At 36.6% G+C, this 19,307-nt stretch overlaps 5 protein-coding genes across 5 annotated transcripts; 2 read left to right on the plus strand and 3 right to left on the minus strand.

Moving 5' to 3' along the window:
* Window positions 1–474: 474 nt before the first annotated feature.
* Window positions 475–1,417, minus strand: LOC103323093 (major allergen Pru ar 1-like). Its single transcript, XM_008225050.3, has 2 exons — window positions 1,099–1,417; window positions 475–997 (listed from the first exon to the last, which is right to left on the minus strand). Exons 1-2 carry the CDS (start codon window positions 1,280–1,282, stop codon window positions 699–701), a joined length of 483 nt encoding a protein of 160 aa, XP_008223272.2. The 5' UTR covers window positions 1,283–1,417; the 3' UTR covers window positions 475–698.
* A 1,431-nt stretch (window positions 1,418–2,848) lies between these two features.
* LOC103323094 (major strawberry allergen Fra a 1-3-like) lies at window positions 2,849–3,727 on the plus strand. Its single transcript, XM_008225053.3, has 2 exons — window positions 2,849–3,124; window positions 3,234–3,727. The coding sequence occupies exons 1-2, from the start codon at window positions 2,941–2,943 to the stop codon at window positions 3,527–3,529; spliced, it is 480 nt and encodes a 159-aa protein (XP_008223275.1). The 5' UTR covers window positions 2,849–2,940; the 3' UTR covers window positions 3,530–3,727.
* A 2,193-nt stretch (window positions 3,728–5,920) lies between these two features.
* Window positions 5,921–6,804, plus strand: LOC103323095 (major strawberry allergen Fra a 1-3-like). Its single transcript, XM_008225054.3, has 2 exons — window positions 5,921–6,203; window positions 6,313–6,804. The coding sequence occupies exons 1-2, from the start codon at window positions 6,020–6,022 to the stop codon at window positions 6,606–6,608; spliced, it is 480 nt and encodes a 159-aa protein (XP_008223276.1). The 5' UTR covers window positions 5,921–6,019; the 3' UTR covers window positions 6,609–6,804.
* Window positions 6,805–8,705: 1,901 nt separating this feature from the next.
* On the minus strand, window positions 8,706–10,059 carry LOC103323096 (Rieske (2Fe-2S) domain-containing protein). The gene is made up of 3 exons (XM_008225055.3): window positions 9,562–10,059; window positions 9,205–9,468; window positions 8,706–9,061 (listed from the first exon to the last, which is right to left on the minus strand). Exons 1-3 carry the CDS (start codon window positions 9,985–9,987, stop codon window positions 8,870–8,872), a joined length of 882 nt encoding a protein of 293 aa, XP_008223277.2. The 5' UTR covers window positions 9,988–10,059; the 3' UTR covers window positions 8,706–8,869.
* Window positions 10,060–14,046: 3,987 nt separating this feature from the next.
* Window positions 14,047–14,939, minus strand: LOC103323097 (major strawberry allergen Fra a 1.08-like). The gene is made up of 2 exons (XM_008225056.3): window positions 14,662–14,939; window positions 14,047–14,552 (listed from the first exon to the last, which is right to left on the minus strand). The coding sequence occupies exons 1-2, from the start codon at window positions 14,843–14,845 to the stop codon at window positions 14,254–14,256; spliced, it is 483 nt and encodes a 160-aa protein (XP_008223278.2). The 5' UTR covers window positions 14,846–14,939; the 3' UTR covers window positions 14,047–14,253.
* Between the last annotated feature and the right edge of the window lie 4,368 nt (window positions 14,940–19,307).

Raw genomic sequence — 19,307 nt, forward strand, 5'->3', positions numbered from 1 at the left:
GGAAATTTTTTGAAGTATTTATAGACATATTTTAGGTTTTTTAAAAATAAATTTAAAAAATAAATTGGGGCCTCTAAATGTGGCCAAATTTTTTTTAGCTCATGACTGAAGATAGCCTTATCTTGCCCTATGTCAAAATGAATTGGGCCAAACACATGCATTAGAAAGTGTCTGTTTTCTTCTGAGGCCAGATCAGTCCCATTAAACATGCTCTAAGAACTTCATGAGCTGTTAAAAGTCTCTCAACTGGTGCTCAAGGTCACAGTTTTTCTTTGGGGTGCCTATACTTTTTGTAGCTGAAGTTTTTTTCTTTCCTGTTTTGTTTATCTAATTTTGGGTTTCAAGACCTCGTTTACAACTGGCAGTCAACACTGGATTCAGTGGTATGATCAAATAAACCGTACAATATTAACAATGATTAATAGTTCAAAGTTCAAGCCAACATTTGCAAGTTACATAATTGAGTACCAGATCAGCTTTCAACCTTCAATATTTCATATACAACAATTCAATCTTTTAATGTGATTTCAACTGGAACATATTGACTTTATAAAAACAAACAAACAAACAAAGTGTAACATATATCATGAACAACTGGACAAACAGACACTTGATGTACCAAGTCCATGGCAAACCGACACCTTTAACTGACAATGAAACTGGTAGAACCCAAATTACTAATACAAACAAGTTTGGTTTTAGTTGTAGGCATCAGGGTTGGCCGTTAGGTAGTCTTCAACAAGCTTGAAGAGACCGGAAGCCTTTGCTTTGCCAGCCTTAACTTGCTCTTCCTTGATCACAACATCTCCCTTGGCATGGTAGTGGCTGGTGGTCTTGATGATGGATCCTCCGTCGGGGGATGCCACCAACTTGGTCTCATAAGCGATCTTCTCGATTACGTCAGACAAGGCATCTCCTTCAATCAAAGTGTAGCTGTAAGAAAAGTTGTCCTTGTCGATCCCATCGACCCTGTGCTTCACAAACCCGAATTGGCTGCCTGCAAATGGATTAAAACATAAATTAGTAAAATTCTTTGAGTTCATCAAAGTGTCAAAGAAATGTGAACATATACAGAGATTAAGGGGTCAACTAGCTAACCTTCACCAAAGGTAATTTTCTTGATGGTTCCAACGCCTCCATCGCCTTCAACGATTTCAGCACCTTTGACTGCAGATGGAGCAATCTTGGGGATGAGGGTATCGGCGTCGAGGATGAAAGCCTTGAACAACCTTGCTGGTGGGATGACAGAGGTGAACTCTGTTTCATATGTGAAAACACCCATGATGATGAGTTTTTTTTACTTGGAAAACTGATCGAAGGAAGCGTGTAAAGGAAAAAGAGAATTGTTGAACTACAAGAAGGTTATAAGTTGAAGAAAATGAGGATGCGGAAGGTGATATTTATCGATCACAACTAAGAGCATGAGCTGAGTTGAAGGTTCCCATTTGGTGTGTGAATAGCTGTCCTTGTACATTGTTAACCAGTTTATGCAAGTTGCTAATAAAATTGTATCGCATATGTCCAAAACGGTCAAGGAAAGCTCCCAAAGACGAATGAAATTACAAGCCAATTGGTTCTAGACTGTGTACTATATGGGGTCGGGTTCTAGATGGTCTTCCAATTATAATTTGAATTTTCCATAAACAAATGGTCGGTCATGAAAGTTAACAACATCAGCTGTTCTTTCTGAATCCATGAGAAATCATTCTTTTTCCTCCACAATGGCAATTGGCTGGCAGTCAACATGGGCTTTATTTTTTCATTTTATATTTTATTTTCTAGTCAACATTGGCTTATTTTCTTTTTTTTATTGATACTGTTTTTTCAATTTTATAAGGTTTGGGTATGAGCTGCAGTAAATTTCTGCCTGGATTCACTGCAAAAATCTACTTCACAACCAGACTAAGGAACATTTACTGATGTTGCAAATGTCTTCCATGACATATTGAATATATGCCAGACTAAATGCATATGCTTAGAGCAATTTCACCTATTGTGCTATGATAAAGGGTAAGGGCAAGTAAGGGCAGGTACTATTCACATGAATAGTGACTGCTCTAGCAATTTTTTTTATGCATTCCCTCCCACCCATTGCCATGGCAACCCAAGAGTAACCACTATTCACATGAGATATGGGGAGAAGAATTTGTATGGATTTTGGTATAAGAAGTGAAGAACATGGCTAGGTATTTATAGAAGAAGAAAAAAAATCTTAATTTTTCCCTTTTTTTTCCAATTCTTTTGATATTTAAATTGGTCACTGACATCAGCAACCCAAGCAAGTCATGGCTTTGGGCTTGCCTAGTTTCATGGACCCACTTTTTTCCATGGCAAAGGGCAATGGGTGGAAGTTGTTTTTGGAGCCTAGGCCCCCTTTTGCCATGGCAAAAGGTGATGGGTGGAAGTGCTCTTAGCAATTGACTAGTCTTGTACTTTGGCTGCATGAGTGAGTGGAAAAGTATATGAAAACCTCTGTAACTACATATGTTTAAGCCTGTCAGATCAGATGTTCATCTTCATTCATCCTACAAACTAAGACTTTATCAGTCTATAAGATGTACAAATTGACCTTATTAGTAAATAATTCTGTTATGTATAATGTGTCTGCCATCAAGTACTCCAAGTACTTAGTTATAAGTTAGCAACTCTGGTTGGCTGGACTAATATTGGGTTTTTAAAATTAGCTATTTGAGGCGGCTTCTTAGACTTGAACAGAAAGTCACTGAAATTGAAAATTCTAGCCTCCTTTTCCAATAGGGACATTCATTGAAAACTTTAATCTACCGAGGAAATTTCTAACACCATGACCATATGCTTCCATCTATAAATAGCACCTCCAGTGCTCACATTTTCCAGCATCAAATATCATCCCTGCCAATCATCTAGTCCTTTCACACTTTCATCTTCTTTGATCATTTTCTAAGCTCTAAAATCATCACCATGGGTGTCTTCACATACTCAGACGAGTCCACCTCAGTCATCCCCCCACCAAGATTGTTCAAAGCCCTTGTTCTTGAAGCTGACACCCTCATCCCCAAGATTGCTCCACAAGCAGTTAAAAGTGCTGAAATTGTTGAAGGAGATGGAGGTGTTGGAACCATCAAGAAGATTAGCTTTGGTGAAGGTCGGTTTCTGTCATTGCCTCTTCTAAGTTTAACTTGTTTGCCTAATTAATAACATAAATCTTGAAAGCATTAATCTCTTAATTTCTAATTATAATCCTCATTTTACAGGAAGTCATTACAGCTACGTGAAGCACCGGATCGACGGGCTTGACAAAGATAACTTTGTGTACAGCTACACTTTGGTTGAAGGAGATGCCCTTTCAGACAAGGTTGAGAAAATCACGTATGAGATTAAGTTGGTGGCATCTGATGGAGGTTCCATCATAAAGAGCACCAGCAACTACCACACCAAAGGTGATGTTGAGATCAAGGAAGAGGATGTTAAGGCTGGCAAAGAGAAGGCAACTGGTCTGTTCAAGCTTATTGAGAACTACCTTGTGGCCAACCCAGATGCCTACAACTAAAAACTTAAATGAATATATACTGCATGATGTGCTTTCTCTGTCATTAGAGTGGTGTGGCTTTCATTTTTCCTTTTCTTTTTCTTGTGTATCAACCCAGAGCTGCTTTGGCTTGCACCTAAGTCTATGATAAATTGTAATGTGTGTATTTGATTTGATTCTCAATAAATAAAGCAAAAATCAATTGCTGGTCTTTACAAATTTGGTCTGCAGTTAGACAAGGATATACAATAAAAGCAGAAGAGCATATCTGCTTGAATATTTATTTTGTTCTTTGTTAAATACCTTTGGGGAACAATATAAAAGAATACAGAAAATACATTATAGCACTCAAAATAAGAGAAATTCCATTTCTGTTTAATTAAATGTTGGCCACAAATGGCTTTGCAAAGTCAGAAGATTTGATTGATAACAAATGGGCAGCATAGTGAGTTTCAAAGAATAACAAACCTCGTGGTGTCTGGATAATTATGAAGTGTGTGGACTTGACTTCAATTTGATAGAACAGCAAATTTGGTAGAAGAGATGACTTGAGAAGAGAAGCGATTGAAAGTCTAAATTGGATGACATGATTTGTGAAAGTGATAGGGAGCCAAAGCACAATACAATAATGTATAATTCCTGCATTGTGGGGGTCTTTGATGAGGTAGATTTATGATTAATGGACATTTGAAGCAGATGATGGTGCAGATGGCTGATGTTGAAGCAGGGCATCCTCTGTGTGATTAGAGAGGACTCAAGTCTACAAGACGCATGCCAATCTGGTTTAGCCCATTGAAAAAAGACCTTAATTTGCAGATTAATGGTCTCATATTCGAATCCTTATGCCGCCTTGGTAGTGTGTATGAGAAATCACCCCTCCCCCTCCCCCTTCCCAACTTTGGCAAAAACAAACATAATTAAACATATGGGTTTTATAATTTCTATATTTGTAAAAGATATAATAATTTTGTGTGGTTTGCCACACTATTGTGCCAAGCTTAAGCCCACAATGAAACCACAAATAGAATACATAGGCATTCTTCACATATTTTTCGTATTTTTCATTTTTTTTCCGTAACATTGCATTAATTGAATTTGAAGAGTCTGATATGGCATAAATTATAAAGTAGCAAATAAACATTTTCAAATTACCACATAGGTCAACAAACTTTAATTGGAAGAGTTTAGTTTGCTACTACTATTGGAGAAAAGCATATCCAACAGCTTCTTCAAAGGCTTTGGGACACTAAAATAGGTGAGCCACATAAAAAAAAACTTCTTCAACAGTCTTTCAAACCCACTCACCAAATCTGGGACTCTTCCTTCACTCTTCAATGTATTTATTAAGCTTTGAAACAACAAAAGCTACCTTGGAATGTTAAAAGCCTACATGAGGCTGAGTTAACAATAATGAATTATTATTTAAATATTAATTTGTTATTATTAAATCGAATTAAATATTAGTGTTCGATTAAATAGAAAAAGAAAAGTCAAACATTGAATTAATTAAATTGAAGAGGCTGTAGCAAATTTTACCCTTCAAATTGGCATGTACGTCAATAAACCGCATTTTGAAGAGTTCCGTTTGAGAGACTATTGGAGATGCTTAGTTTATCTAACTTAACATAACCATTTATGTGATTATGTGAGGCAAATTAATACATTACAAATAGGGTTTTATTCTTGTAACAAAGTGAGGCAAATTAAGTGTTTTTTTTTATAATACGATGATATTCTATATCAAATTGCACCGAAAACAGTACTGATCCTGCTATTTTTGTTTTGTCTTTTTTCCCCACTCTGTTAATTATCCAAATTATGAGTCCCGCCAACTTTGAAGGTTGTCTTTTATGTCAAAAATAATGCTGAGCATCTATTTCCTCTCCTTCTCTTTTTGTCCGGACACTGAGCATGCAGAACTCCGGCTTTATTCCTCGCAAAGGTACTTATAGCTGAAGTGATTAAGAGTATTTATTTTTGTATTTGAGGTCTTACGTTCGATTCCCTCCTCCCCTAAATATTGTTTGTATTAAAAAAAAAATTGCAATACTCTGATCACAGGAACATGCCACATGTGCATTCCATATAATAGTTGGCATTCGGAGTCGACTATGCATGTAGACAGACATGTTAATTTTGGAACATCCTATTGGTCATGTTAATTTTGGAACATCCTATTGGTCAATTAGAATATTATTAAGTTAGCACACCAGTTGGAATAAGTTGAATTTTCCAAATGAACTTTTAGTGGTGGCGTAATTTCTTTGACTAAAAAATATTGAAACATTGAATTGGGAATTATATTTTTCCTTTTCACATGTACAACCACCGCTAAATTTTTTTTAAAAATTGTCTATATATGGGAGCTACTTTACACATATACCCTTCCCCCTAACTTATAAATACCACCTCTGGTGCTCACACTTCCTCACACCAATATCAAACATTCTCTTAGCTTCCTCCACATCTCAATCTTTCTTTGATCATTTTCTAAGCTCTAAAATCATCACCATGGGTGTCTTCACATACTCAGACGAGTCCACCTCAGTCATCCCCCCACCAAGGTTGTTCAAAGCCCTTGTTCTTGAAGCTGACACCCTCATCCCCAAGATTGCTCCACAAGCAGTTAAAAGTGCTGAAATTGTTGAAGGAGATGGAGGTGTTGGAACCATCAAGAAGATTAGCTTTGGTGAAGGTTGGTTTCTGCCATTGCCTCTTTTAAGTTTAACTTGTTTGCCTAATTAATAACATAAATCTTGAAAGCATTAATCTCTTAATTTCTAATTATAATCCTCATTTTACAGGAAGTCATTACAGCTATGTGAAGCACCGGATCGACGGGCTTGACAAAGATAACTTTGTGTACAGCTACACTTTGGTTGAAGGAGATGCCCTTTCAGACAAGGTTGAGAAAATCACGTATGAGATTAAGTTGGTGGCATCTGATGGAGGTTCCATCATAAAGAGCACCAGCAACTACCACACCAAAGGTGATGTTGAGATCAAGGAAGAGGATGTTAAGGCTGGGAAAGAGAAGGCAACTGGTCTGTTCAAGCTTATTGAGAACTACCTTGTGGCCAACCCAGATGCCTACAACTAAAACCTTAAATGAACATATACTGCATGTGCTTTCTCTGTCATTGGTGTGGCTTTCATTTTCCTTTTGTTTTTCTGGCGTATCAACCCAGAGCTGCTTTGGCTTGCAACTGAGGCTACGATAATTTGTAATGTTTGTATTTGATTTGATTCTCAATAAATGAAGCAAAAATCAATTACTAGTCTTTACAATACAATAATGTATAATCCCAGCAATTGGATATTTGATGAGGTTGAAGATTTATGATTGATGGGCTGATTTTGAAGCAGGGTAGCCTCTGTGTGATTAGAGAGACCTCAAGTATACTGGTAAAAGTAACATTACACATATCATATTTACTGATCACATCTCTCATAAAGTAACATAATAGCTTAAACACACAACGAGAAGCCCAAACAGAAACTCGTTTCGCTCATTTCACTAGGAGCCTGAATGACTGGATTATAACCTAACTGTATAAGCTTCCTTTCTAAAGTAGAGGAAACAGAACGAGTTTCCACAAAACACAAAATATCAGGACTATGGGAAGTTGTTAGACTTTTAACAAAATTTAAAAAAGATGGCCAAGAGCAGCCTCTACAATTCCACAAGTAGAGAGATGGTACCATTACTGCACCGGCAGTATCAAGTTTGGACATAGGTGGATAATCAACAAAAACCATAAAAAGAGCATTCAAGTAGTGTTCAACAGTGATAGGAAGATGGAACTTAGCAGCAAACAACGCAGACATAGAGACAGACATAATATATGAACCTATTTAGATAAGATAGAGAAATGAAAAGCAAAAGAGTTCTACGCCTAACAAAAGAAAGTGAAAAGATAAAAGTAGTTTTGTTACCCTTAAGAACTAGTGAGCAGATTAGAAAACAGAATCCAGTAGATTAAAACCAAACAACACACAGAGAATCAACAACACTGTGATTAGTTTGACAGTAAAAAACCCATCAAGTATCAAAATATACCAAAGTGGTACATAACCAAATAAGAAGAACAAAGCACAAGGATTTATATTTATGGTAACAACACGGTGGTCCAACATTGAGAATATATTTAAATAAAAAAAACGAATGAGATAGGAAAACAATGACAGAGGAACATACCTGATTTTACCATTGCAAGTAGACACAAAAGAAAGTATAAATCGATCAACAGACCAAATCCAAGAAATAAAAGGTGTCAGATGTCAGAACAAAGGAAAGCAGCCAGAAATTCCATCCAAAAGAAAGATTTATCAGTGAGAAGAGCATGCAAGAAACCATCTCTAGAATACAGACCCTTTGCTCGAAATCATGAAGAGAAAGACTAACACAAAAGCAAGTATGCCTCAGATAAAACAGATTACACAAAAGACTAGTAAGCCAAAAAACCACAACCATCCATTAATAACCGAAAACCAGAGCCAATTTAGGACTGGTTGAAGCAAAAACCAAGATCCATTCCAAAATAAAGTTTGGACTAGATCTGGAAAAATACAATTGTTTCCCCATCTACCAATACATAAAAGCCAGACAAACGAACTATTAATTGTATATCTAAGTAGGGTAGGTAACAGAGAAGGGCAAGAAGAACTAACAAAATACCAACAATTGATAAGTACAAGGTGGAATAATTTGAGAGAAAACCTAGTGCTTGAACTGAAATTAAATTTTATATTTCAAATTCAAATTCAAAAATATTATAAAAGAAAAATTCATGACTAGGTACATAAACTTCCTACTTCTTAGCCACTTGAGCTAAACTTGAGTTCATCGATACAAAGTCCGGTTGGAAATACTTTCTAATCCCTTGAAATAAATAAATTGTAAGTAAATAGATAAAAACTTGAAAGAAAAACAAAATCAATGCCAAGTTTTGTTGCACAAATACAGGAGAGTTAGGTTGCAAGACTAAAGAAAGCATTCCAACTTTACAATAAACAGAGGTTACAGAATACATCTACGGAGCACAGAAGATGTATAAACATGTAGCACATATGTCTTTCATGATTCAATTTCAAAGGATATGCTTTGCATGTAAATTCTATTATATATTACAGGTGATTTAGACAGAGAAAGTGCAAAACCTAAAGAATGATCTAAAATGGTCTACTTCTCAGAAGATTTACAAACATATACGCTTATATAGATATCCAAAATTACAAATGAAAGGAGCTTTAACATCAAATTAATTATATATTATGACTCATAAAAACACCCACTTTTGCTTGCTTGGGTTGAGTATTGCATATAACTTTTGGTTCATTTCGGAGAAACATTGGAAATGTTTATTGCAAAGCATTTGATACAGAGTAAATAAAGTCCAAGAAGCCAGTGCCCTTGAGAAGACCTTTACCAGTCAAGAGTTCAAAATCTAACAACAATAGGAACCCAATCACAGCTGCCTTCCCATTTATGATTTCGTTCCTCGCCGTGAAACCAAATGCCACATCTAGACCCTCATCAACCACCATTTTCACCTGAATTAACAATTTAGCACGTCACTACGAATCGAACAAATCATCGTCAGCAAATCACAGTTTGACACATGCACCAAGCCAAGCCACGTACATTTTTTCAATGTCTAGTTTCTTAAAGAACAAGAAAAGAAAAAGAAAAATACCTCATCCACATTGACATCAGTAGCTGTAAAACCCGGTTGAGCCTTGCCACTGAAGACAATTTCGGCAGCTGCATCAGATTCGAGTGAAGCAGTACCGAGGCTAATGTAAATGTTTTGATCATCAGTTTTGACAGGGTAGACGTAAAGCGTCCTCAAAGCGGGTGTAAGGACTCGGAGCACTGGGTTTTTGGGATACCACTCCTTAATGGATCCGTTGCGCAGATCAAATGTGCTATCAGTTGATGGGCAAACTACACACCCATCCTGCAATGCAACCAGTATCAATAAGTTAACAAACAATTAGGATTAGGAACAAATTAATTAACTGAATTAAAAGTAATTAATTAATTGGCTTGCCTGGGTGAGCTTGGCGTTGAGAAGGCCTTCGCTATAAGCCCCTTCAGCAGGGGAGCGATTCTCAATAGCAAAGACCTGATCTTTATACCACAGCAAGAGTATGGCTTCCCCATCTTGAATTATGACGCGCCGCTCCCCCCTTGGCAGCGCGGCCAGCGGCACTACCGGCACCCAGTTCTCCCCACCGCCGCCTCCAGACGCCGAAGACGACTCGTCTGCCACCGACACCTCCATCGCTTGGCACCTCGTCGTCATTCTCCGACGAGGCACAGAGTGGTACTTTCGTGCATTAACACCGTGGTAAGAATTATGCAGCAGTATCTGTTTCTGGGGGCTTAGTAGAGGGCGGGATGCAGCAGGTGTAGGATGAGTAGTAAGATGGTAATTTGGCGGCAATGCGGGGGCGAAGGGTGAAGTAGAGGCCATAGAAGAGTGTTTGGGTGGAGGATAGAGGAAAGAGTAGGGGAGGGGAGGAGAGAAAGTGAAGGGGTCGTGTATTGGATAAGGAGTAGGGATGCTCGCTGCTGTTCACACAGTCGCTCAAAAGTCACTGGTGATCAAAGTTGGCCACGTTGTCATTTTACAGAGCATTACACGTGTGACATTAATAGAGGACTTAGGGTGAGTTATAAAGATATGCCAATATTGTCAAATGTTTTTCTTTTAGTTATGAAGATTGAATTCAAATAAATACACTCATCATAGCTTAACACAAAGACAGTTTTGGCTTGATAGCTTAACCTCATCCTTCCCCACCCTTCCCTCCCCCTCTCCCCTCTCCCCTCCTCTCCTTCTCCACCCTAACCCTTCCCCTCCCCTCCACCCCTCCTCTGTCTCCCTTCCACTCCATCCTGTTTCTTCCTTGTCTCTTGGGTTGTTTACATCAACTCTTTGTGAGTTGGGTGTTTGTTTGTAGTCTAGTGACTCTAGTATGTACTTGTAGTTTCTACTTGTGAGAGTTTTAAAGTTGTAGTTGTATTGATAGTTTTAGGCATTGCGGTTCATGTTTGGCATGTTCAAACTTGCCACTTTTATGCCGAAATTTCTTTGGCCTTATAAAGCTATTAGTGGAGATACACTTTGTACACTTGTTGTTGTCAGTGTGTTTCTACGTATCTAGATTAACCCTGCGCTAGGCATTATACTAGATAAATAGGGCTATAGCCAAACCCAAATTTTGAACTTTTTTAATACCTAAATAACCCAATGGATTTCAGACCCTTAAAAGAAAAGGAAAAAAAAAAGGTAGCCCATGTACTCCAACTAGCCTTTTGTTTATTATTTTATTGAATTTTGGTGTCCATAATTTGCAGGGTTATTTACTCAAATGGTCCTCAAACTTATACCCTAGTTGCATTTTGATCTCTCAACTAAATTATTTGTTCAAATGGTCCACCAACTCTTTATTAATCGGCGCATTGGTCCTACCGTTACATTTTCTTTTAAATTTCATCATGTGAGAAGCACATGTTACATTTGTGGGGGTAAATAAGACTTTTGACAACTAAAAAAATTAAAAATATATTAATGAAAATTAATACAAAATTTTCTTTATTTTTAAAATTAATAAAAACTATAAAAGAATATATAAAAACAACAAAAAGTAACCCACAAAAAAATAAAAATAAAAATAAACCAGCCCACCCAACCCCATTTCATCAACCTAACCCTTATATTTAACGGCAATATTGACAAAATGTAATGGTAGGACCAAAGCTCCGATTAATAAAGAGTTGGTGGACCATTTGAATGAATAATTTAGTTGAAAAACTAAAATACAACTCAAGTATAAGTTTGAAGACTATTTGAGTAAATAACCCTAATTTGCATTATCCATATATCCTTTATAAGGAGGCACAAGTGGGCTCTATTTTTTAATCCTAGTCATTTTGATCTAGGCTCTTTGTAGCCTCTAGTGGATTATATTGTGTCTTGGGGATTAGGGTTTTCATTTAGAGCTTCGACCCTTTTATTCAGATTCCAAGAGTATCAATGTTTGTCAACGGGGTTTAGTCTAATGGATAAGGGCCTTGATTTGCAAATTAAAGGTCTCAAGTTTGAACCATCATGACATGTTAGTTGTATGTATACATATGAGAAACCCCCTCCCATTTAGTTTAGACTGTCACTTGTACTCTAAAAAAAAAGAGTATCAGTGTTTGAGTAGCTTTCATTTGGGTACTCATATCATATCCTCCAATGATTGCCTACATCCCATTTTCTTTCATTGATGAATAGCGATGTGTGTGTATGTCGGTTGTTGTCTGTGGGTTGGAATCTATTAAAATGGTTGTAACTTGCAAGCTGTTTGACAGTTAGCCCTAGTCAAAATATCATAAATAAAAAATAGATTTTGTCGAATTTTCAATAAAAAAATTTCCGATTGGAAAAATTGGCCTAAAAGTTAGTCCTAATCATTTTTTATTCATGGATATGTGCTTTTGTGGTTACTATGTTTCCATCTTCATATTAATCTTTTGTAGATATTTTTATTAGCTCTTGTGACTAATAGTCTTTGTGCCTAATTTATGAATATAACTATAGCTTTTCTCTATTGCTGCTCTTTGCAAGCAGTGACAGAGTTTTACATGTAGGCATCAGGGTTGCCTCAAATGGTACTTCTCAAGAACATGAGCAAACCAAAGGACCATTTCTCAAGTTAAAACCAAAGGACCATTTCTCAAGTTATGCGTGTCATTCTTATCATTCCAATTTTATCGAATCTTTACTTTGTAATAGGTAAAGAAAAGATTGAAATTCATGAAATTGGAGAAAAAAAATACCGCAGACTAAATTTAGATCTAGAAAGACTACCATGAAATGATAAATATAAAATTTATGTTTTATTTATTGATATTGAAATCGAATACAACATTACTCTTTAATCATGACTCCAAAGTGCAAGCCAAAGACCTATTTTGGTATGATACAAAAGAAAAAACTGAAAGCCACACCGCTCAATAAACAGAGAAAGCAGGGCACATGTTGTTGCCTCTATAGCATGCAGTATATAAAATATATTTTAGTTGTAGGCATCAGGGTTGGCCACATGATAGGTCTCAATAATCTTGTACAAAGCATGGGCCTTCTCTTTGCCGGCCTTAACATGCTCTTCCTTGATCTCAACATCACCTTTGGTGTGGTAGCTGCTGGTGTTCTTTATGATGGAACCTCCATCTGCACCACAGATGCCACCAACTTAATCTCGTAAGAGATTTTCTCTATTTTGTCTGAAAGACAGACAGTATAGCCTATAGGTGGAAAGTAAACAAACCTTCCCCAAAGTTATTCTTCTTGATGGTTCCAACTCCTCCATCTCCTTCAACAATTTCAGCACTTATAACTGCTTGTGGATGGGACTATGCAGAGGGGACCTTGCCCTCAAAGATTGCCACACCTATTTCAACGACTCTGTTTCCATTCTCTTGCAATGCAGAATTGCACTATTCAGAAGGGAAGCAATCATATGGGCACAGCGCTGTACGTTTCCATACTCGAACATCTCAATTTTCGATGTCGATGAAGATGAGCCTGCAATGTTTGTGCCGAGCCGAAATGGGCTGAAGAGAGTTGACACAGTTAGAATGTTGTTAAGTGGTGTGTCATGTGTCACAAAACTAAAGAGGAAACAAGGGGCACAAGGGATTTGGTAACAGGAAAATTGGACTCAGGAAATAGAGCCCCAGTAGAAGTTGATTCGAAAAATTCAACTTATTCCAACTGGTCTGCTAACTTAATAATAATTTACCTCCAACTGGTGTTCTAAATGCCAAGCGATAATCTTGAATGCACATGGAATGTCCAAAATCTAATGGAAAGTTCCAAAATACATGTGCAAGAAATAAATTCAGAGTTCTAATTTCTAAATAAATACTTAGTATTATTCACAATTTAGGATAAAAGGAGAAGGAAAAGGGAAAAAGATGCTCAGGATTATTTAGGGCATAAAAGACAAGCTTGTAAGTTGGTGGGACTGTTTGCATCATTAGATGCTTCAAAGTTTCAAATCATATTTTCGATAATTAACACAGTGGGATAGAGGCTGCCTTGCTTCAACTCTGCCTTCTGTTCTGTATCTTCTGCTTCGAAATGTCCATTAATTATAATTTTTTACCTCACTTAAGGATCCAACTGTAACATGTCATCCAATTTAAACTTTCCATGGCTTCTCTTTTCAAGTCATTTATTTTACCAAACTTGCTGCTCTAATCAAGTTGAAGTCAAAGTTTACACACTTTATAATTCTTTTTAGTAAGTCATGTCTATTTCAAAACTGTTGAGTTGAGACCATAGTCCAACGTGGGTTAGACCGGTTGATCAAGGCGATGTGTCTATTCCTTTGCATCCGAGTTTGTTTTCTCTCTTCACAAATTAGACTAGTTTAGAATACGGTTGTCAAAACAACAAAACTGAGAAGACTGAAATTCACGGAATTGAAGAAAAAAGATACTGCAGACCAAATTTGCAAAGACTACCATGAAATGATTTATATAAAATTTATGTTTTATTTATTGAAATTGAAATCGAATACAACATACTCCTTAATCATGACTCCAAAGTGAAAGTCAAAGACCTACTTTGGTATGATAAAAAATAAAAAAAAAATGAAAGGCCACACACACTGCTCAATAAACAGAGAAAGCAGGACACAAGTTGTTGCCCTATAGCATGCAGTATATTTCATTTAAGGTTTTAGTTGTAGGCATCTGGGTTGGCCACAAGGTAGTTCTCAATAAGCTTGAACAGACCAGTTGCCTTCTCTTTGCCAGCCTTAACATCCTCTTCCTTGATCTCAACATCACCTGTGGTGTGGTAGTTGCTGGTGCTCTTTATGATGGAACCTCCATCAGCAGATGCCACCAACTTAATCTCATAACTGATTTTCTCAACCTTGTCTGAAAGAGCATCTCCTTCAACCAAACTGTAGCTGTACACAAAGTTATCTTTGTCAAGCCCGTCGATCCGGTGCTTCACATAGCTGTAATGACTTCCTGTAAAATGAGGATTATAATTAGAAATTAAGAGATTAATGCTTTCAAGATTTATGTTATTAATTAGGCAAACAAGTTAAACTTAGAAGAGGCAATGGCAGAAACCAACCTTCACCAAAGCTAATCTTCTTGATGGTTCCAACACCTCCATCTCCTTCAACAATTTCAGCACTTTTAACTGCTTGTGGAGCAATCTTGGGGATGAGGGTGTCAGCTTCAAGAACAAGGGCTTTGAACAATCTTGGTGGGGGGATGACTGAGGTGGATTCGTCTGCGTATGTGAAGACACCCATGATGAAGATGATGATTTGAGAGCTTAGAAAATATGATCAAAGAAAGAATGAATGTAGAGGAAGCTAAGAGAATGATTGATATTGGTGTGAGGAAGTGTGAGCACCAGAGGTGGTATTTATAGCTTAATGGGGAAAGGCCAGATGTGTAAAACGGCTTTTATTAATAAAGGAATTTAGACAAGTTTATAATTTTCCAATGGTTCTTGTCCATGTGAAAAGGAAAATATGATTTTCAATGAAATACAGCAATATTTTAGTCAAGGAAATAAAGCTTCCAGTAGATGTCGATTTGAAAAATTCAACTATTCCAACAGGATGATGGTGTGCTAACTTAATAATATAATAACTGACCAAGAAAACTCAATAATATCTTGATTTCTAACAGGATGTTCTAAAATTAACTTGTCTGTCTAACAAGCAGAGTCTATTCTGAATGCACATGGACTGTTTTGATGATCAAATTCAAAGAAGGATTAGTTACATCCTTTATCTCTTTTTGTTGACTAATCACATAGATATCTGCTTCAACTCTGCCTTGTGTATCATCATTAATTACATATTTTACCTCACTTGAAGGATCCAACTGCAGAGATTATAGTATCATGTCGTCTAATTTAGACTTTCCATGGGTGCTCTTTTCAAGTAATTTCTTTTACCAACCTTGCTGCTCTTATCAAGTGGAAGTAAAGTCTATACTTTATATTTCTTTTTGGTAAGTCAATGTCAAAATTGTAAAGACAAGACCGCAATGTAGACGTGGTTAAGCCGGTTGGTTCTGCCCTTTTCACTCAAGATGATCTCTCTTTTCATAAATTATAGTAGTTTAAAATAATAATATTAAAAATAGTTGAGACCTTAGTTTGTTATACTTCGAAATTCTCTACCCTTTCGTTTGGTATTATAATTAAATGATTTTTGCTCTATTAATTGAGATTGATCAAATACAATACTACAATTTATCATAACCCCAAATGCAAGCCAAAGACTGCTCTGGCCTGACTGAAACAAAAAAAGCCAACCCTTAGCCAACGACAGAGAAAGCAGGACACCAGACTGTTGCTTGTAACATGCAGTATCTCATAGATTGTTTTAGTTGTAGGCATCAGGGTTGGCCATAAGAAAAAGAATGTGAAAAGGACGTTAGATTTTTCAGTTGATTGAATGAGAATATTATTGAGTCAGCAGCAGTGACGGACCCATGTTTCGAATCCTGTAGGATCATAGTGTAATGTTTCAAAGAAAATTTAAGAATGGGTTATTTTTCTTATCTATTTTTTCTCTTCCAAATTTTATTTCTTTCTTGGAAAATATACTTTGAATGATTTCAATTTGTCATTTTTTTATATATGTTTTTGAGTGATTTCCATTCGTAAAATTTCAAAGCAAACCTATGCCAATTAACCAAAAAACAAAAAAACTACAACCACCTAATCAACAAATAAGCAAAAACTTCATCATACATATAAATCATAAATTTCATCCAAGCAATTACAAATTTGATTTCCATTCAATTAAAAACAGCACACATCATCCTTATTTTGATTTTAAGATTTAGAAATAACTTGAAATGAGAAATATCACAATAAGAATAATAGGTGGTGATTGGGGAGCTTGGGGTTTGGATCCCAGAGCCAAAACGACGTCCTTTGGCCCATGGTGTTTAAAAAAAAAGAATGCTTCTTCTTCCTGCACGAGGCTTCCTCCCTCTTCCTGTCAGGCAAAACATCAAGCACTTGGAGGGCAATCCAAGTGGTCTCACAGCCAGCTCAAGCGGACTTCCAAGCCTACTTCCATGACTTCCATGGGGTCGTTTGACCACAATGACCCCACTATGGGTCCGTCCCTAGTCAGCAGTCAATAGTCAGCAGACTCTGCACACCAAAACATTCTATGAAAAAATTCCAACTAGTTGTAATAACTTGGAATTTTTAAAATCAACTTGTAGAGGTGGCTATCTTTGACTAAAATATTCACATGGGAAACAACCACTGAACTTTATATCCATTGGGGTCACCTTACACATCAGACTCTTCACCCTTAACCTATAAATTAGAGCTGGCAAACGAGTCGTTTTTGTTGGTTACGGGTTGTGTTCGGGTCAACTCATTTTCTTAACGGATTGATACGAACACGACTCATTAAGCTAACGGGTCAAAAATACTAGACCCAAACACGACCCGCACATACTTGCGAATAACACGATACGACCCGTCAGGGCTAATGGGTCGTTTTTCACCCATTTCACCTGCTTAACCCCTTTCACCCATTTAAAAGATAAATAATATTTTTTAACAAATTATTAAATGAAAACACCTCAAATGAGAGATGTAATAGAAATAAAGCTGAAATCTTAAATAAGTCTTACACATTACACATTTGGCAAACAAAAAAACTCTTAGACAATATGAGTTTCAAATTAATCTCAATTGAAAACAAGTTTTAAACAAAATGTTAAGGAGAAAAAGAATAAGTCTAGAGCCTCCTCCATGAACCTAATCTCAAAACTTCAATCCTCCATGAACATAACCTCAAAATTGCAATTTTCACCAATTATGCAATCTCTGTGAGGAAAAAAAAAGAAGACAAAAATGAGAAAATAAAATAAAATAATGGGGAGATTTATCAGATACATGCAAGAGTAATAACAAACTCTTGAAGTGGAAATTAATAAAATAGTGCAGCAAGTTGATAAAGACCGGATGCCATCAGCTCAGGCAGAAGCCACTAAACTAACTAAACTAGTAAAAGACTGGATCGGTTGGCTTTTATTCTATTGCCCCAATTTCTATGAAATAAAGGATGTTCATTGAATGAATCTTCACTTGGGAAAATTCTATAGTGCGCCACTTATTATAGACCATTGGATGAGTAGTTGGGGCATGCGGGGTAATCCAAAGCGTTGATTGTCGGTTACCAGTTAAATTGGTTGCTCTAGGTAAAACAATAAATATATATATATATAATAATAAAATAAAAGACAAAAATACTTTCTCTCTCAGTCAGAGACATTTCAAGTCGACTTCAAGGGTTGGGTTTCTCATTTCTTTCTCTTGAGTTTGATTCCTTCCACAGCAGCTCCTCTCCTCCTTTTGTGACGACGAGACGATGCCAGCAACCACATCTCCTCTCCTCTCAGGTAGGTCATGCTCCTTCTTCATTTCTTTCTCCTTTCTAGGGCTTTTGGTCTGGGTATCCTCCTTGTTGCTGCTGCTTCATCGCTAGTTTCTTTGTTTTGTTTTTTAAGGTTTTCACAGTTATAATTTCTTTGCCTCACTCTCATCTGGATCTCTGTGGATGGCTTTCTCTCAACCTCTCTATGGCAGGTAAGAACTCTAGTTTTCTCCCTCTCTTTCTAACTGTGCAATTTAGATGATTTGCATCATAGCAAAAAGTATTTCAACTTTGAATTATGGTCTAGGCTTTCTAGTAAAATGATTTATATGTCCTATTTTAATTTAGGGTTTAATGATTTGGGTATTGAATCGCAAGTCCTTTTTTTTTCTTTTTCTTTTTTGGTAATATTTTGGATTTATATAGGAATTTGGTAATTTTTTGAAATTATAATTCTGTTTTTTTGTTTCTTTCGAACTGGTCTCTCACCCACCTCCCCCCTCTCCCTCTCAGATATATCGTTGCTACTTTCTTACTATTTTTATTATTTGAATTTGAGGGTTGGCAACTTGCAAGTTGTTCATTCCTGATAATGATATGGGACTTGAAATTGATGGCCTAGAGGCTGCATATTGTTCAAACCAAAAGCATTAGGTTCTTGAAGGAAGATGCTAGATTATGGAGCATCCATTTCAACCTTAAAGAGATTGCAGGTTTCTGTTTTGTAAACTGTGTGTATTCTGTGTTTGATAACTTGGAATTTTATGTACTCTGTTTACTTGAGATGTCAATGTTAAAATAATGATCTAGAACTTGAGATAAGATTAAGACATTTATTGTCCTCCACGACAACGGAGCAAATTGGTGTACATTACAATGCATGAGATCCATGACTTCTCGTGTGTTATTAGTTCCTAATATTCATTGTAACTTGTTATCTGTTGGTCGATTACTTGATACACTTAATACTTCTGCTACTTTCCATCCTACACATTGCTCTTTTCAAGATCTTAAGACTTACGAGACGATTGGGCATTGTAAACAGATAGAAGGGTTATATTATTTGACATTGCCTTCTACACCAGTTTGTGATTGTGTCGTTAATACTGTTCAAAGTTGCAGTGTCAAAGACAAATAGCAAATTTGGTTATGGCATCGTCGCTTGGGACACCCTTCATTTGGCTACCTTAAGCATCTGCTTCCATCTTTATTCTGCTCTTGTGATGAGTCCAGTTTAAAGTGTAAGACATGTATTTTGGCCAAGAATTATCGCACGGTGTTTCCTTTGAGTGAACAGTAAAGCTACAAAGCTTTTTGATTTAGTGCATTCTTATGTGTGAGGTCTGGCTCG

The sequence above is a fragment of the Prunus mume genome, linkage group LG2, assembly GCF_029339155.1.
Source record: "Prunus mume cultivar Tortuosa linkage group LG2, ASM2933915v1, whole genome shotgun sequence".
Taxonomy (NCBI): domain Eukaryota; kingdom Viridiplantae; phylum Streptophyta; class Magnoliopsida; order Rosales; family Rosaceae; genus Prunus; species Prunus mume.

What these genes read in the sequence shown, in the direction of transcription:
- LOC103323096 (XM_008225055.3), bottom strand. Translation starts at nt 9,987, where the DNA reads ATGGCCTCTACTTCACCCTTCGCCCCCGCATTGCCGCCAAATTACCAT. An exon ending in TCAACGCCAAGCTCACCCAG is followed by an intron (nt 9,469 to 9,561) that starts GCAAGCCAATTA and finishes GTTGCATTGCAG; the next exon opens with GATGGGTGTGTAGTTTGCCC. An exon ending in CTGATGTCAATGTGGATGAG is followed by an intron (nt 9,062 to 9,204) that starts GTATTTTTCTTT and finishes TTGTTAATTCAG; the next exon opens with GTGAAAATGGTGGTTGATGA.
- LOC103323094 (XM_008225053.3), top strand. Translation starts at nt 2,941, where the DNA reads ATGGGTGTCTTCACATACTCAGACGAGTCCACCTCAGTCATCCCCCCA. An exon ending in GAAGATTAGCTTTGGTGAAG is followed by an intron (nt 3,125 to 3,233) that starts GTCGGTTTCTGT and finishes CTCATTTTACAG; the next exon opens with GAAGTCATTACAGCTACGTG.
- LOC103323095 (XM_008225054.3), top strand. Translation starts at nt 6,020, where the DNA reads ATGGGTGTCTTCACATACTCAGACGAGTCCACCTCAGTCATCCCCCCA. An exon ending in GAAGATTAGCTTTGGTGAAG is followed by an intron (nt 6,204 to 6,312) that starts GTTGGTTTCTGC and finishes CTCATTTTACAG; the next exon opens with GAAGTCATTACAGCTATGTG.
- LOC103323097 (XM_008225056.3), bottom strand. Translation starts at nt 14,845, where the DNA reads ATGGGTGTCTTCACATACGCAGACGAATCCACCTCAGTCATCCCCCCA. An exon ending in GAAGATTAGCTTTGGTGAAG is followed by an intron (nt 14,553 to 14,661) that starts GTTGGTTTCTGC and finishes CTCATTTTACAG; the next exon opens with GAAGTCATTACAGCTATGTG.
- LOC103323093 (XM_008225050.3), bottom strand. Translation starts at nt 1,282, where the DNA reads ATGGGTGTTTTCACATATGAAACAGAGTTCACCTCTGTCATCCCACCA. An exon ending in GAAAATTACCTTTGGTGAAG is followed by an intron (nt 998 to 1,098) that starts GTTAGCTAGTTG and finishes ATCCATTTGCAG; the next exon opens with GCAGCCAATTCGGGTTTGTG.